The sequence below is a fragment of the Mus pahari genome, chromosome 2, assembly GCF_900095145.1.
Source record: "Mus pahari chromosome 2, PAHARI_EIJ_v1.1, whole genome shotgun sequence".
NCBI lineage: Eukaryota > Metazoa > Chordata > Mammalia > Rodentia > Muridae > Mus > Mus pahari.
In genome coordinates, this window is record NC_034591.1 from 57,736,949 (window position 1) to 57,751,006 (window position 14,058).

Below are 14,058 nucleotides of genomic sequence, written 5' to 3' on the forward strand. Positions count from 1 at the left end.
CTCACTTGGTAGACCAGGCTGGCCTCGAACTCAGAAATCCGCCTGCCTCTGCCTCCCGAGTGCTGGGATTAAAGGCCTGCGCCACCAGGCCCGGCTCCAAGGTAACTATAAACCTGATGAAATACAAAACATTTTGGACTGGAGAGATGACTCGACATTTAAAAGCACTGGCTGCTCTTCCAGAGGACCTTAATTCCCAGTACTCACATGCCTGCCCACAGCCATTAGTAACTAAAATGTTAGGAGATTTAAGGCCTTCTGGCTTCCTTCAACACTAGCAAAACATATGGTGCATAGACATACATGAAGACAAAACACCTGTACACATAAAATTATTATGTTTTAGTTCCACAAATGGTGAATCTAACCTCAAAATACAGTATTACATTTAACAGTGTTAATTCACACATTATTTACCATAAATCCTGAGCAGTTTGTAACTTCTTCCTATTTACGTTTTGGTAAAAAAAAAAAAATTAAGTGATTTTTACCATTTACAGTTTACAACTATTGTAAACCCATAAAACATTTCAAGTCTGTATGGCAGGGTCATTTTTTTTTAAACCAATGTTAGGTGTAAATCTCACTTTTTAACATGCATTGGAAATACCCAGGTTAGTTAGCTGTCTCTGTCTCTAGGCACTTGCTTTACTGATTTGTATTCACTAGCTCCGCGGTGATGCACAGGAAGCTGCATTTTGGGTAAGTCATCTGAGAAATCCTTCTGACATAAAGTTGTCCTGGGAGGCTGAACTTGGAGAAACTTCTTGTGGAAAGCACTCGGTACAGAAGAGCACAGGGTGCAACAAGGGATGCAGAGCTCTGACAGCCCAGTCCAGTTATCCTGTGCTGTAATCTATTATATCGCATTTTCCCACCAGCCACATTCATGTGAATCTATGGTCATGTAACTCTAAAACCGTCCATAATACTTGTTTGATTAGCTTTATGCATGTTTCTCAGTGAAACATACATGTAAGAAGAACCCTATGTGTCTTGCTAGTGCGTTGATATTGAGTTCACTCTCGTGTGTCAACTGTCATCTTTGGCAGTAGGTGAGTTGCCTTAGAAGGACTTTCTAGTAGTGCAAGTCAGAGGACTGAATACCATGTACATGTTTATTTGTCGTTGTTTGTTTGTTTTTTTTTTTTAAAAAATATTTATTTATTTATTTTGTAAGTACACTGTAGCTGTCTTCAGACAGTCCAGAAGAGGGCATCAGATTTCGTTAGGGATGGTTGTGAGCCACCATGTGGTTGCTAGGATTTGAACTCAGGACCTTTGGAAGAGCAGTCGGCGCTCTTAACCTCTGAGCCATCTCACCAGCCACCCGTTGTTTGTTTTTAAAACAGAGTTTCTCTGTGTAACCCTGGCTGGCTTGGAACTCACTCTGTAGACCAGGCTGGCCTCACAGAGATCTGCCTGCCTCTGCCTCCTGAGTGCTGGGATTAAAGGCGTGCGCCACCACTGTCTGGCTGTCTCATTACTTTTGAAAACTAGCTTACAAACTAGCAAACTCCTCTAAAGCATTTCATTGACAGTTTTAGTTACCCCTCCCCTCCCCCTCCTCTAGCCTCTCTTCTGACTCCCTACTGCAACCCCTCCAAACATTCCCAACCCCATTTAGTTCCTCTTGCATTTTCAAACTAAAACATTAAAAAACTTATGTCTGGTTCGTATCTGCATGTGGGTATGTGCACCATAATGCAGGAGCCCACAGAGGCCAGAAGAACTGGATGCCCTAGACCTAGAGTCACATAAAGCTGTGAGCTGCCTTATGAGGGTTCTAGGAATTGAACTCCGGTCCTCTTGAAGAGCATCAAGTGTATATACACACTCAATAAAAAATAAAAGTACCGGGCTGATTAAAGATGAAAACAAAGCAAACCAAAACAGTACAAACAAACAAACAAACAGCTTAGGGTTGGTGAGGGTTTATTTGGCCTCTAATTCCAGGTTGCAATTTGTATTGAGGCAAGTCTGGGTGGGGACTTGAAGACTGGCCTGCTTGCAATTATATACACTATTACCTCTGTATAAGGAGCTCACTTTACAACCAAAGAAGCCCTGGGTTTTGGTTTGGTTTCTTTGAGACAAGATGTCTGTTTAAACAGGCCTTAAACTTCCTATGTAGACCAGGGAGGTCTTGAACTCATGAGATTCATCTACTTCTGCCTCCAGAGTGCTTGGATTAAGAATGTGCTCCACCACGTCCAGCTAAGCATTTACACCCGTACCCAGCTCCCTAAGTTGTTTTAGTCAGGGTTTTTATCATAGTAGAATGAATAAAACTAGGACACATGATAACTGAGAATCATTCTCAGTCCTTTTCTCTGCAATAAAATGTATTATTAGCAGAGGATTTCCTAAGGTTGTTTTGTTTTGTTTTAAAGATTTATTTATTTATTTTATGTGAGTACACTGTCACTGTTTTCAGACATACCCCAGAGGAGGGCTTCAGATTCCATTATAAATGTTTGTGAGCCACTATGTGGTTGCTGGGAATTGAACTCAGGGCCTCTGGAAGAGCAGTCAGTGCTCTTAACCACTGAGCCATCTCTCCAGCCCCCTAAGTTTTTATAATGGACACAAGTAAGACTGTCTTCTGGACATCTTTAGCTCTTCTAGTCTGTAAGTTAGCCTGACTAGGCTAACAGAATGCTTTCATGGCCTATCTTTAGAGAAGGTTTATGAATTGTTAAATAGTGTGTGTGTGTGTGTGTGTGTGTGTGTGTGTGTGTGTGTGTGTGAATGTGTGTGCGCATGAGAGAACAGAATAAGATGGAAGTGTGAGATTGGATGCAGCAGAACCCAGAGGTGGGAGCCTGGGCTTTGGAGACAGACATGAATTTAAGTCCCATTAGCACAGGGAGCGGCCATGGGATCTTAGAATCATTGCTAGGCCTCTAACTTTCAGTTATTTGGCTATTTATATAGCTTTTGAGCATCATCCAGAATTATTAGATAACTCACATACTTTCTGGAGAAAGGTGCTAGCAATCACAGAAAAACAAATCCAGAATGTCTGTGGGGAGTGGAATTGTATTCCAATTAGAACATTACTGTGCCGATTCCTGTCAGTGCTGCTTAACTGAGCTGCGAGTATTGTCAGCCCCTATTAGCATTCTGCTTGTTTATCAGTAACTCAGCATACCTTTACAAAACCAAACCAAACCCAACACCCCAAATCCTTTGTTAATAAAATCATTTTTGTTTTTTTTCATGAAATTTTGATGTGAATGTGAAGTTCAAACGCCATGTTGGGGAGCAAGAAGACGACACTAACTTATGGATTGGATACTGTGCTTTTCACCTGGGTGACTACAAGAGAGCTTTGGAGGTTAGTGGGGAAAATCCAACCGCTGTTTACAATGACATTATATGGTATATACTCATGGTAGCAGCCAAATAATGCAGGAGGAAACAAAGTAAAAGGAAAGAAATTAGCTAGGCATGGTGGCACATGCATTTAATCCCAGCACTCGGGAGGCAGAGGCAGGCAGATTTCTGAGGTCAAGGCTAGCCTGGTCTACAAAGTGAGTTCCAGGACAGCCAGGGCTACACAGAGAAACCCTGTCTCAAAAATCCAAAACAAATAAATAAATAAATAAATAAATAAATAAATAAAAACCAGGAAAGAATTTGCCCATCTGCCTTCCCCAATCCTATGTCTTTTCATACAGGCATTCACTGATCCTTCTTAACCGCACTGATTCCGGGGGGGTGGGGGGGAAGGTAACTGAACACATGGAATATTGTTTGGAAATCCTTTTGGAATAAGCACTCTGATATCAGCGAGGGTAGAAGAGAGGAACTGTCACTGGTGGACTGGAGCCAAGACAGCTCCTGAAGGGTTTCAGCCCAGGTCCAGTTTGTATTCTCATTTCATACTCTAAAACCATGAATTGGTGCAGGCAAGCCAAAGCTGCAATGACAATCCGTGGCAGGCAGCAGGCTGTGAAGGGCAACTGCCAGTTATGTCAGCTGTGCACGGGAAGTCATGCTGGCAGATAGGTAGCACAAGCAGTGCTCTACATAAATCACTAAGTCAGTCACTGTGTCAGCATCTCATGATTGGTCTTCTCTCCCTTATTCTGCTTCAGTGTGAAAGTGGAGGAGGGAATACGTGTGGCTGGGAGTGTTTGGAGGGCTATGCAGTGAGGAGTCAGAGATAGCCTAAAGGAGGAGGGGCGGGGAGGTCAGTTAAAGCTCTCCATGAAAATCCTGTAGGGAGCTGTGCTAGTTTGTAAGTTAATTTTAAAAAATAACAGGCAGTGGTGGTGCACACCTTTAATCCCAGCATTCAGGAGGCAGAGGCAGGCAGATCTCTGAATTTGAGGCCAGCCTGGACTACAGAGTGACCTTACTCTGAGGTCAGAATACTAAGTTCCAGGATAGTCAGTTCTACAAAGAGAGACCCTGCCTCAAAATAGATAGATAGATAGATAGCAGTTATTTATAAAGAAATTTTCTGCTCAACTTCTTACTTTGCTATATAATATATAAAGTAAAATACTTGTATAAAACCCACAAACTATGATTAGGTATAGGACTCCAATATACCGTATGAGTATTTAACACATTTGATTGTATCATTTATGTATAATGTAAGTTAGTATTATAAAATGATTTTTTGTTTTGTTTTGTTTTTTTGTTTTTCGAGACAGGGTTTCTCTGTATAGCCCTGGCTGTCCTGGAACTCACTTTGTAGACCAGGCTGGCCTTGAACTCAGAAATCCACCTGCCTCTGCCTCCCGAGTGCTAATAAAATGATTTTAAATACAATCCAAAAGTAACTATAAAATGGTCTGGCATATGATTTTGTATCTTACTTGCCCTTCGTTTTTACATGTATGCTAATGTTACATGTTAGCATTCCCATGAGACTGAACTCAGGGTCTGGCACATGTCAGGTGTGCATTCTACTATTGAATTATACCTCTGCATTTCAGTCATTTAAAAATGATTGATTGGGACTGGTGAGATGGCCCAATGGTTAAGAGCACTGACTGCTTTTCCGGAGGTCATGAGTTCAAATCCCAGCAACCACATTGTGGCTCACAACCATCCTTAATGAGAAACAAATAATAAAAAACCTATGGGCCAGAGCGAGCGGGGCCAGAACAAAAGGGAAGAGAGTAAAAAAGGAAAAATAAAAGTGATTGATTGATTGATTGATTGATTGATTTTACGTGTATGGGTATGAGTGTTTTGCCTGCATGTGTGTATGTGAACCAGGTTCATGCCTGGTACCAGAAGAGACAAAGAGGACATTTGGTCTTTTGGAACTGGAGTTACAGATGATTGTAAGCCATCATGTGGGTGCTGAAAATCGAACCTGGGTCCTCTACAAGAACAGTCAGTGTTCTTAGCCATCTCTCCAAAAGTTCCATCTGCATGTCTTTTTAAGTTAGCTAAATATATTTCAGTTGTTTTAATTTCTGAAGGCTTCTAAGACATTTTAAAAGTGAGGAAAATGCAAAGTGTAAATATTACATACAAGAAACAAAGTGTAAGTTCTGTGTCCAAGAGGCCTGTACACACGTGAGTGTACCCTCTTCTGGTAAATAACGGCTGAGGGGATGTAGGAGCCCCAAAGTGTGAGCTATTCTGAGAGAGAGAACTCTCCATCATAGAGAATGGACACTTGCTTTACTGTCAAGCACAGCCATCACCAAATGTCTGTTTCAGGAATATGAAAACGCAACCAAGGAGGAAAATTGCAATCCAGAAGTGTGGGTGAACTTGGCCTGCACCTACTTTTTTCTTGGGATGTATAAACAAGCAGAAGCTGCTGGGTTTAAAGGTAAGGTGAGCTTTTTTTTTTTTTTTTTTTTTTTGATTTTCGAGACAGGGTTTCTCTGTGTAGCCCTGGCTGTCCTGGAACTCACTTTGTAGACCAGGCTGGCCTTGAATTCAGAAATCCGGCTGCCTATGCCTCCCAAGTGCTGGGATTAAAGGTGTGTGCCACCACACCAGGCCCAGGTGAGCTTTTTATATATCATTTTTGACTTAATGGCCCATCCATTGCTCTAATTCCTACTCTGTCTTATGGTTAGGTTAGTGATTGCTTCATGCCTAGTTTTATCTTTGCTCCTAAGTATCTTATAGATACTTCAATTTACAGTTGAAACTTTACTTTTAAATCCAGTCTTGCAGTTTTTGCATTTTTTTTCCTGGGTGCTGGAGACTTTGTCCAAGACCAAATGCTTGTTGGACAAGTACTACACTACAGAACTAAACCTCAGACATGAGAGCTGAAAGGTAACTTTGCTATTCATAAATTTCAATAGCTGTGAAAGTTAGTCCCTGGCTGGGATCAGATTGGGGCAAGGTGGCTTTACAAGGTGCCACAGGTGGCCTTCAGATGAGGGCAGTGGTTAGGACGTTGAGCTCAGCTACTCTGCTGTAGGGCTTATTGCTCACAGTGAGAAGCCTGGAAACCAGCCTAAAGACCCCCTCCTGATGAGACTGGTGGACTCCCCACCTTAGAGGCTTGTCAGAGTCGCCACAGAAGAGTTGTTAGCAAACTTGTAATGAAAGAGAATTAGAATGCAAATCAAATGAAACTTAAGAAAACCTAGAGAAAGTGGACAAGGGAATATTGATTAAGACATTGTAAGGAAGCTGGGTGTGGTGGCACATGCCTTTAGTCTCAGCACTCTGCAGCCAGAAGCAGGTGGATCTCTGAGTTCAAAGCCAGCCTGATCTACAGAGTGAGTTCCAGGGCAGTCAGGGATATATAGAGAGACCTTGTTCCCACCACCACCAAAATAAATTGTTAGGGAAAATGATTTTCAGGGTAGAATTCATGTTTATAAGTATAAGACTTACCCATTTTTCAAGAAAAATGGGAAACTTAAAACGACTCTTAATTTGCACCCCATTTTTTTCGTATACACTAGTGTAATTTTTCCAAATGCAATCAATCACCAGGTCTCCCAGGGCACTACCTGTCATGTTTGTAAGACTGTGCACTGAGACAGTTGATAGGCACATGGAGGATGATCGCAGAAGCCACCTTCCTTCGCACACTCACATGCCTTTTTCATTTCTTCATGCATTAACGTATGATACTGTTCTAGAGAAGAGGTAGAATTGGTTGTCCAGAATTGGAAAATTGACAAGACTACAAACAAGACTGGAACTTAAAAAGGGATTTAGCCTTTTTCTTAGATGCCTGTTTGAGGGTAACACTTAACTGTGATAGAAGATCCCAGGGATACAGTGGACTGGTATTGGGGAAAACATGAGAGTATAATTCTGGATTTAGGAAAACGTGGGAGTTTAATTCTGGAAAGGGGGATTTCAGGAGGAATTGAGAAAGATCCCTGGGGTGAACGGCAAAATGTGGGTGGATCCATGTGTGTTCTCAGGTGGCAAAAACTCTTACCATTGTTTGGTTCAGCATATGCACAGCACAGAGGCAGACCACACTGGACATGTGGACTGCTGTGCTGTAGGACATCATAGCAGTATCAGGGTAGAAGTCGGAGTGGAGAGCAGGACTTAGAACAGCTGCCTTCTTGCTCTTCTGCAGCTCTGCAGGTGAGGACCAGACTCTTTATTCTAGCAGACACATAGAGCTAGGTAAGGATTGGGGCAGTCCACCTGAGACTCATCTCATTCCACCAAGGAACTAAATTTCATAGACCATTGAACTTTTTCCCCCAAGTTTTTTTATTTTATGTGAGTGCTTTGCCAGTGTGCTCCCTTGGAGGCCAGAAGAGGGCACCAGATCTCCTGGAACTGGAGTTACAACAGTTGTAAACGCATGAGTAAACTTGGAACCGAACCTGGTCCTCTGCAAGAACAGCAAGTGCTCTTAACCACTAAGCCATTGCTCCCGCCTAATTTCAGTGTATATTGATAGCTGTCATGTAAAAAAAACCCATGGTTAGCAAACAATATAGTTCTTTTTTTCCCCCCAGCTCCAAAAAGCCGGCTCCAAAACCGCCTACTGTTCCATCTGGCTCACAAGGTAATCATGTTCTCATTCCACATTTCTTGCTTTAAAAACATTTTTCTCTTTTCTCTTTGCCAACAGCAGTGGAAATACTTAACTAGAAATTTCTGTTAATGTTGCTAAATTGTTTTACAGAAAGCTAATTAAGCCACAAACAAGTAGCATATGAAAATGCATGCATTTAACAACTTCACAACTTCATTGTTACCACTGGGCTGTATCCAGAGCGTTTAGCTTTTGAGGGGTGATTTGGCTAGATTGTACAGTGGCCTAAAACTTGCTGCACAGCTCAAGATGGCCTCAGACACATAAGTCTCCTACCTTAGCCTCCCCACTGGTGGGGTTAAAGGCACACAGCACCACACGCAGGCCTGTGACTGCCATCTGACTGTTCCCGTTTCTTTATTTGTCCCAGATGATCAAAATGCCTATCTTTTTTTTTTCTTCTATCCTTTTTGCATTGAATTTTTAAATTTCCATGTTTGCTCTCTGTTAGCTTGTTGTTATGCAAACTTTGAATAGTACTTGAGAGGTTTCTATAGCTTCTATTCTTTACAAGTTGAAGGTTTTTTTGGTCGTCGAGGGTTTTCCCTTTTTGTTTTGTTGTTGTTCATTCCTTGTAGGGCTTCAATAATATGTACCTATGCAAACAGTTTCATTGTGCATTGTGTCACAAGTAAACACTTCTATTTCTCTCTATTTTTGAGGGGATTTCTTGCTAATTTTTTTGTAGCCATGTCTAATCATGTATTAAATTAATTTAATTTAATACATGATTAGACATGTATTTAATTTAATACATGATTAGACATGTAATTTCAGTTGTTGTGGTCTTTCCCAGAATTTATATTTTAAATTTATTTTTATTTTATTTTATTTTTTTTTGGTTTTTCGAGACAGGGTTTCTCTGTATAGCCCTGGCTGTCCTGGAACTCACTTTGTAGACCAGGCTGGCCTCGAACTCAGAAATCCGCCTGCCTCTGCCTCCTGAGTGCTGGGATTAAAGGCGTGCGCCACCACGCCTGGCTCTATATTTTAATTTTAATATTTTAAAACTTCCTAATTTCAGGCTGGAGAGATGGCTCAGGGGTTAAGAGCACTGACTGCTCTTCCAGAGGTCCTGAGTTCAATCCCCAGCAACCATATGATGGCTCACAAACATCTTTAATGGGATCTGATGTCCCTTTCTGTTGTGTCTGAAGACAGAAATAGTGTACTCATATACATGAAATTAAAAAAAAAACCTTCCTAATTTCAGTGCATATTGATAGCTGTTATTTTAAAACCTAGGTCTAAGAATTCTCAAAGGATTTTTTTCTAACAGCTGATTTTTGGTCTAATGCTCCTATTTTTGATATGCCTGATCATATCATGTTGAATTCTGGCTACTATAGATGAAAATAATATGAAGATAACTTGAGGCTCTAGATAGTTTTGCATCTTCCACAGAGGATTTACTTTTGAGTCTGACAGGCACAATGGTCTGGCTGCTGCCAGCAGTGTCAGCCATTTAAAGCTGGTCCCTAGCTGTTCTGAGAGCTGGTGAATTTCCACTTCGCTCCCCTTGCTAGGTTATCCTCCAGGACTCCCCACTGACAGCCGCTCATGTCTCTCTATCAAGCCCATACAGCTCCCACAAGTTGTTCTTAGCTTTTGGCAACTCAGTCACCAATTAAGAACTAACCAGAGTCCTTAACAGATAAATGCTGCTGGTCTTATCTTGGTGGGTACTTTACATCTCTCTGAAATCTTAGTATCACAGATCTTCAAAGTTTGTAACTTTAATACCTCCACATAGATTTCTAGTAGCTTTCAAAGGTCTATTTGTTCTTAGTGAAAGGACTATGCCCCCAGTGTCCACTATTATTAGAAATGGAAGTCTTTAATCTGATTTCAAGAAATACTTTGTGTTTTTTTATCATTACAAAAATAAGAGCCAGATGTGGTGGCGCACGCCTTTAATCCCAGCACTTAGGAGGCGGAGGCAGGCGGATTTCTGAGTTCGAGGCTAGCCTGGTCTACAAAGTGAGTTCCAGGACAGCCAGAGCTATACAGAGAAACCCTGTCTCGAAAAGAAAGAAAGAAAGAAAGAAAGAAAGAAAGAAAGAAAGAAAGAAAGAAAGAAAGAAAGAAAGAAAGAAAGAAACAAAGAAAGAAACAAAGAAGAAAAAAAAGATGTTTTCATTATATCCTTTTAGAAATTTTTTTAAACATGTATTTTATTTATTATATACAGTGTTCTGTCTGCATATATGACTGCATGCCAGAAGAGGGAGCAAAATCTCATTATAGATGGTTATGAGTTACAGTTGCTGGGAATTGAACTCAGGACCTCTGGAAGAGCAGTCAGTGGTCTCAACCTCTGAGCCATCTCTAGTCCCTAGAAATAGTTTTTTTTTTTTTTAAAGGTATACGTACAAACAATAATCAACATTTCCTGTTCTCTTCTAGACCCTTTTCTATTATTATAATTATAATTATTATTATTATTATTTATGTGTATGAATGTTTTGCCCGCATGTATGCCTATGTACCATCTAGTACCCAAGGAGGCCAGAAGAGGGTGTTAGATCCTCTGGGGCCAGAGTTACAAAAAGTAGTAAGCTACTATGTAGGTACTGGGAATCACACTCAGGTCCTCTGATAGAGCAGTCAGTGCTCTTAGCCACCAAGCCATCTTCCCAGCTCTTGCCATCGCTTTCACCTTCTCTCTCCGCCCACCTTCTCCCCTTTTACTCCCCCCTTTCTTTAGCACTGAGGATCAGACGGAGGGCACCGTGCAGCGCAGGTTACGCTTGTACTCTGCTGCTGAACTACACCACTAGCCCCATATCTTCCTGGAAATGTGAATTATTTTGTTTTATCAAATTTGGAGCATGTGATTTGTATGTGTATTGTTTTAAGTCCAGATTTTCTGTTCAGAAGTATATTATCTTTATGTCACAAGATAGTCTACAGAAGACGTAAATGGTAGTTCTTGGGCTGTGAAATCTTTCTAAAATAGTTTCCCAATTGGAAAACTAGGGTGTGCCATATGCACACTTTGATCTCTAGGTTCTCTTGACAACTCTGAATGTTTCTCATGTAACATATAACATGCCGAGATCCTCGTCGGTGGTTTTAGCTGGGTACTGTCTGCAGAACTTCAACTTGGATCACGTTTACTGTCATCATTACCCCTTCTAATAGACAGACGTGCCACAGTTCACCCAGCATTTCCCTTTGTCACTTATTTCCAATTTTTAGGCCTAAAGAAAGATTAACTTGCTGGGTGGTGATGGCATACACCTTTAATCTCAGCAATGGGGAGGTAGAGGCAGGTGGATCTCCTACAAAGCAAGTTCAAGGACATCCAGGGCTTCACAGAGAAACCCTGTGGCAGAAAAAAAGAAAGGAAGAAAGGAAACTTTATTTTCTTTTTCTTTTCTTTTTTTTTTAAAGATTTATTTATTTATTTATTATATGTAAGTACGTTGTAGCTGTTTTCAGACAGACACCCTAGAAGAGGGCGTCAGATCTCATTACTGATGGTTGTGAGCCACCATGTGGTTTCTGGGATTTGAACTCAGGACCTTCAGAAGAACAGTCGGTACTCTCAACCTCTGAGCCATCTCTCCAGCCCTTTATTTTCTTATGTTTTGAATTAAACAGAGTACAATCTAAAGAAGAAAAAATGAGTACCAATAACAAGCTTTTCAGGCTGGGCTTCATAACTTAGTACTTTTAACCAGCCGTTTGCCTTGACATTTAGATTTAAGGACTCAGCCTTAGCAGCCCAGCCTGTGATCCTCGGCTGGCACGGAGGGGAGGGCTGCCCCAAGCTCGGGGCTGGTGTGGTCTACAGACTGAACTCTAGCCAGTGAGGACACAGTCAGTGAAGGGACATTTGTCTGTCTGGCATGCAGGAAGCCCAGACTTCTCTGTTTTTCAGTATCACATAAGCACACAAGGGTACAGATGTACACACAATCTCACACACACACACACACACACACACACACACACACACATCTGTAGTGTATCAGTGATCAAACTGCAGATCAGCTTAAGGATTTATTTGCATCCTTTTTTCTTTCTTTCTTTTTTCTTCTAAATTTATTTATTATTATAAATAAGTACACTATAGCTGTCTTCACTGTAGCTGTCTTCAGACACACCAGAAGAGGGCATCAGATCTCATTATGGGTGGTTGTGAGCCACCATGTGGTTGCTGGGATTTGAACTCAGGACCTTCAGAAGAACAGTCAGTGTTCTTACCTGCTGAGCCATCTTGCCAGCCCCCTTTTTTCTTTTTGAGAAAACATTGGATTTATTAACTGCAGAGTCAGAGAGAGAGAGAGAGAGAGAACACAAGTGCAAAGTCCACATCCTATAAGACTGTGTGGCTTCTCCAGGTAGAGTGTCTTTATAGTGTGGCTAAATGTCTAAAGTTTGATAAGAAGCCCCCTGTTCTTTTAAAATTGCCCACAGTATAATTTGTTAAGAGGTTAAGTGTTAGTTTAGGAGAGGAGAATGTTAGGGACATAAGGTTTTTATATCATTTTAGCCCCAAGTAGTACAGCCTAATTGCTGTAGCAAAGCATCCTTGACTGGAGCATCTCCGGGAACGCATCATCTGGCCCTGCAAGAGCACAATTCAAGGTCTTTAGGAAACACACATTGCCTCTATTGACCATTAGGTCCTCGTCTTAAGACTTTAACTCTCCTGCCTTTCTCAGCAGTAAAAGCAGGTCAGATTGGAGAAGGTTCTCTCTCTCACCCTTTTCATTTCAACATAACTCCACATCTTTCTATCTTGCCTCAATTCCCCTATTTGAGACTTCAATTCATTAACTTAAGAAAATTAATTTTATTTATACGGGTATTTTGCCTGCATTTATGACTGTGCAATATGCATGTACAGTGCCTACCCAGGCCACAGGAGAATGTCAGATCCCTTGAAACTGAAATTACAGATGCTCGTAACCTGCGATATGGGTACTAAGAACTGAACGCACGTCTTCCAGAGCAGCAAGTACTCTCAATGCTGAACCATCTCTCCAGACCCCAGGACCTTCATTTTAAGGGTTATAGAAGACTGAATATCCACCTCCTATAACTTCTTTAAAGGAGAATAAAGGTGAAGGCCCTGCCTATTCGGTGATGAAAAGTTCCAGTTTGCCTGACCTTAGGATATATTGAAAGATCTTTGGAGCTGGAGGTTATAGGGTCATCATTCAGGGGAATTCAGGGGTTATCAGTAAATGGTACATGAAACCACATACACAGTATATTATGCAACATATTATTACACTCAGCCCTGAAATTGGTGCTCAAAACAGCAGGGCCTTCTCCCACAAACAGGTGCCCAAGAACTGTGATGTTAGCAAGCCATTAAAACTTAAAGTAAGAGCCGGGCGTGGTGGCGCATGCCTTTAATCCCAGCACTCGGGAGGCAGAGGCAGGTGGATTTCTGAGTTCGAGGCCAGCCTGGTCTACCAAGTGAGTTCCAGAACAGCCAGGGCTATACAGAGAAACCCTGTCTTGAAAAAAAAAAAACTTAAAGTAAAATCTACATCTTATTGTCTATAGAAATCTTGGAGAAATGAACATACTTTGTCCAGGTATAAATACACATCCTTTTACTTTATTAATGTGGTACAGTTCTCCCTTGTGTTATCAATATACAAGGACAGTCCAGTTTGTATTACCACCCCATGGACTGTAATACGGACACACTGGCAGTTACATGCCAATGCTCTGGCAAAACAAAAGAGGAGAGTTTAGAGAGAAAAATCCATGATGGAATAAATTAAAAGGAAAATGGTATGAAATTACCGTCAATAAGGTTCTTCAAGACAGGGTTTCTCTGTGTAGCTCTGGCTGCCCTGGAACTCACTTTGTAGACCAGGCTGGCCTCGAACTCAGAAATCCACCTGCCTCTGCCTCCCAAGTGCTGGGATTAAAGGCGTACGCCACCACGCCTGGCTCAACTTATATCATTTCAACACTGTCTAAAAGACTAACAAGGGGGCTGGTGAGATGGCTCAGTGGGTAAGAGCACCCGATTGCTCTCCGGAGTTCAAATCCCAGCAACCACATGGTGGCTCATA

General features: G+C 41.4%; 1 protein-coding gene across 1 annotated transcript in view; it reads left to right on the forward strand.

Moving 5' to 3' along the window:
- The window catches only part of Ttc26 (tetratricopeptide repeat domain 26), a 51,073-nt gene that overhangs the window by 1,173 nt on the left and 35,842 nt on the right, over positions 1 to 14,058 (forward strand). The window contains exons 3-5 of the mRNA XM_021190438.2: positions 3,248 to 3,340; positions 5,692 to 5,806; positions 7,932 to 7,981. Of these exons, the coding sequence (XP_021046097.1) occupies positions 3,248 to 3,340; positions 5,692 to 5,806; positions 7,932 to 7,981 (258 nt within the window). The remainder of the gene's footprint in view (positions 1 to 3,247; positions 3,341 to 5,691; positions 5,807 to 7,931; positions 7,982 to 14,058) is intronic.